Source organism: Bison bison, unplaced genomic scaffold (assembly GCF_000754665.1).
Source record: "Bison bison bison isolate TAMUID 2011002044 unplaced genomic scaffold, Bison_UMD1.0 scf7180017845471, whole genome shotgun sequence".
Lineage (NCBI taxonomy): Eukaryota > Metazoa > Chordata > Mammalia > Artiodactyla > Bovidae > Bison > Bison bison.
The window spans coordinates 4,064-8,264 of record NW_011476044.1 but is presented as its reverse complement, the minus strand read 5'-3'; the positions used below and the strand labels follow the sequence as shown (position 1 = coordinate 8,264).

The window sequence follows — 4,201 nt, the reverse complement described above, 5'->3', positions numbered from 1 at the left end:
GTTCTCCCAACTCACCTTTTCTGCAGCTTTTCCTCCAGATCAAGCCTACAACTCCAACAAGAAGAAGAAGAAGCAATCCCCAAATCAGCAGTATGTTCCATGAATAAATCATCCTGGACTCTGAAATGGAAGCCCCAGAACCACATTAAATCCTGAAATTGGGAGAATTTCAGGATTGTTCTTCTCATCTGAGCAGCTCCTAGGCTGCAGAGGAGGATGAGAATTGGTCCTGTCCAGAAGAAAGTTGGTCAGTTGCTCCCTGCTCTGCACGAGCTGAGGAGAGACTAGAGGTTCATGCTAGCTTTCCCATTAGCCCCTCTCAGAAACACACACATTTCTCCCCTTTCTCTTTTCCAACTCTATCATCACCACAAACACTGGAACAGCAAGAGTGGCAAAAAGATAAATTCACCGAATCTGCAGCCATGAAAATGGTGCTATGGAAAATTAATTTCTAATCTGGAAGAAAACCTGTCATGAGGGGCAGGGGGAAGGGATGTCAATGTTTTTGCATTGAAAAGATACAGTGATGATAGAGTCAATTCTTGGAATTTAGTAGCTGATGATATAACCATATAACCTTATGGCTTTAGAGGGGGATTTCAGGGAGAAGCTCAAAAGAGTAGAATCTATAGACGTCTTGAAGACCAGCTTTGCAAGAGATAGCAATAGACTTCATCAGAAAAGGAAAAAAAAAAAAAACAGAAAAGCAGTAAAATGAGTAAGTCTCGGTTGGTCTTCATATTTAATTCACAAAGCTGAGAGGAGCACACGGAATCACTAACCTGAAGCATAAAAAGTTGTTTTTTTCTCCTCGCCGAGAAGGGGGCTGCTGATGGAGCAGGTCACATTTACAACAGAGCTGTTTGTGATCAGTAGAAATGCCTCCACTTGAAATAGCCCCTGGCTGCCTTGAGTCAGGTCCTGGGAAAATGATGGTATTGTGTTTCCTTCCGTGTCCCTCCATTGCACTTGGGGCTGTGGGAACCAGCCTTCTGAAGTGCACTTTAGCTTTACTTTTCCATCCTTTGGTCCCTCCATGGAGATTTGAGGGGAAGAACCCAGACCTGGGAATAAAGATCAAGGAAGGCAACTGAGAGCCTCTGCAAGTGGTTACATAGTCAGTGATTTCACTGCAAGGGGAGAGAGGGGTTCAGAGGCTTGGAGCAGAAAGCGAAGCTTACAGGGGTAAGCAAAGTTTATACGCCACTTAGGAATGAGACTAGCTGGAGCCTTTGTTTCCTTTTGTTTGCATATTTTTATGTTTTGTATTCCTAAAATCATTCTGGGACAGATTAAAGGATGCAATAAATTTCAAATCCAATTTTTATTCTTCTATACCCCAAAAATTAACTCTGATAAGGTCATGAATCAACATGGCCAGAAAAACAGATAAGAGAATATTCTCAAAGAACAAAATCTTATAAATACATGTTTCCAATGGTAGAAAATTATGAAGTTCATTAAACTTGTTAACTTGTGCTCCCATGGAAGTTTTCTAAACATATTTATTAATTTGGATACACCACCTGTGGGAGAAACAGATTATCTGTGAGTTAGGCAATGTCCTCATAGCAGTTGCCAACCTTAGAAAAATCAGTTTTCACCCACAAACATAGACAGAGGGAAATCATGATGCAGGGGGTGATCTTGTCCCTCCTCGGTCCCTGCCAATACTGTCGACATTTTTATTTTTTTCCTATATGGTAGATCTGTTGGGTTGGCCAAAAAGTTTATTTTTAAGACATGATGGAAAAACTTGAGCAAACTTTTGGCCAACCCAACAGTTTAACCTTCAAATTACCATATTTCCTAATAACTACATCTTTCCCAATATTTTAGTAACACACTGAAATAATGAGTCCTGTGTCATTATGGAAAAAGAATCTCACATTTCACTAGAGGTATGGCCACATTATGGAGATCCTGGGAAGGATACAAATTCTACACACAAAGAATTAGGTCTGGTCCATTTGAGTTTGTGGACGTTATATATCTAAGATAGCTCCAGCATGTGGGAGAATTTACTGTACATTTGGTGAGTGAATGGACATTAAGAAAATTTCAGGTGCCAGAGAAATTTTCCAGGACCCAGCAAGTTAAAAGCAGTAGGAACAGACATTGAATTCAGAACATCTGTCTAAAATCCTTACCTATGATCTTCAGATCCAAATCGGCCTCTTGGTAGACCCCGTCTTTTTCAAAAAGGCACTGATACTTCCCATCATCTGAAGTCCTGGCGTCATTTATCTGCAGGGTCAGCCTCCCCTCACTGATAGCATCACTCAGCAGCGCAGTCCTCCCCTGATACTCTGCCATCTGCTCTCCAGCCACACGGGCCCCATCCGTATAGACGTAAACAGCAGGATGACGGTGGGATCGGACCCACCGCACCTCCATGCTCTGTGCATCAGTCTTTGGGGCCAGGGAGCAGGTTAACTGTATGTCTTCTCCCACTCTAACAAGGATGGGCTGGGAAGGTCCAATCACTTTTAAGGAAGCTGTTAAATACAGCAGACAAAGCACAATGGAAGATTCAAACTGGAGCAAATAGTGTCATCTGCAAGAACATCTCAAACAGTGTTTAGGACTCGGGACATCCAGCGGAGGGGGGCCTGAGGTTCAAAGGTATTCTTTACAGAGGTGGAGATTTGGTGGAATCAGGATAGAAGTTGCCCCTGTGCAAGGCAGAACCACCCCTGGTTGCATCTGAAGATTATCACTTATTAAACCCACACCTGCAGCCCTTTCCTATAATCTCATTTAGTTTATAGACCCATAAGAAAATAATATTGCAATTAAAATCAAATTAACATTTTATCATTTCAAATTTGCATGACCTTAAACTACTTCTTAATCTGTGTATGCTTCAGTTTCTTATACTTCAAGACATATATGTCACTATCAAAATAAAAAGGTTTGCCTGGAGTTAAACCTTCCCTGATAGCTCAGTTGGTAAAGAATCCTCCTGCAGTGGAGGAGACCCCAGTTCAATTCCTGGGTTAGGAAGATCCCCTGGAGAAGGAATAGGCTACCCACTCCAGTATTCTTGGACATCCCTTGTGGCTCAGCTGGTAAACAATTCACCTGCAATTTGCAAGACCTGGGTTTGATCCCTGGGTTGGGAAGATCCACTGAAGAAGAGAATGGCTACCCACTCCAGTATTCTGGCGTAGAGAATTCCATGGACTGTATAGTCCATGAGGTTACAAAGAGTCGGACGTGACTGAGCAACTTTCACTTTCAAAAAAAATAATCCATATATAAAGGATTACAATGATAGCAATGCAGTGTGAGTGAGGCAAGAGATTCACGACCTGAGGTTATTGGAGCCAATCCCATTATAGCCTTGATAATGGCAACGAAATGAAAATGAGGTGGCTTTTTAGTAATGAAGTATGAAGAAATGCCTCTAGCTTGTTTTATAATACCTTATAAGTCAGATCCAGTCATCATATTTCAGTGCCTCAAGGTCCCACATATGTGAGCCTCTAAACACACACTAGTCAGTGTTCTCAGGTGATCTTGAAAAATGTTATAATGATCTTATAATGCTATTTTTGCCTAGAATCTTGCCCAGTATTCTTGCCTGGAAAATCCCATGGACAGAGGAGTCTGGTGGGCCACAGTCCATGGGGCTGCAAAGAGTTGGACACTACTTAGCGACTAAACAACAAAAAGATAATTTATAATAGAAATCCAGGCATAAATGTGTCACTTGTTTGTGTGAGGAATCGGAGATCAAAGGCAAAATGTCCTCATTATGTATTTCATAGGTAATCTTCTAGGTACTTCTCTAGAAACATAATTCTAATTTTCAGATTATTCTGTTCTATTCTTGATAAAATTTGTCTCCCAGTTATTTCCAGCATGCTGTTTGCTTTGTTTTGCAATTTTACTTAAAACATATTATTTCTACTTTATATGTACCTGTTAAAATCTAAACACAAATGTAGGAGTCAGGATAAAAAAGAGCTAGGAGTTTGCTGCTATTTCTCCATCCATGTGTCTTAGGGTAATAAAGCAGACTATTTCCTCATCTCTGTTATCTATATGAGGTTTTTTTTTCTTTTCTCCTATCCATGGGCTGTGAGAGACAGTGAGAGACAGTGCACTAAGTCGTGTCCGACTCTTGCGACCCCATGGACTGTAGCCTGCCAGGCTCCTCTGTCTATGGGATTCTCCAGGCAAGAATACTGGA

At 41.3% G+C, this 4,201-nt stretch overlaps 1 protein-coding gene across 1 annotated transcript in view; it reads right to left on the bottom strand.

The window, feature by feature from the left end:
- Positions 1-15: 15 nt before the first annotated feature.
- LOC104984902 (butyrophilin-like protein 2) overlaps positions 16-4,201 on the bottom strand; it is a gene marked incomplete at both ends in the record, with an annotated part of 7,823 nt that continues 3,637 nt past the window's right edge. The window contains 3 exons of the mRNA XM_010834856.1: positions 16-120; positions 786-1,067; positions 2,154-2,541. Of these exons, the coding sequence (XP_010833158.1) occupies positions 16-120; positions 786-1,067; positions 2,154-2,541 (775 nt within the window). The remainder of the gene's footprint in view (positions 121-785; positions 1,068-2,153; positions 2,542-4,201) is intronic.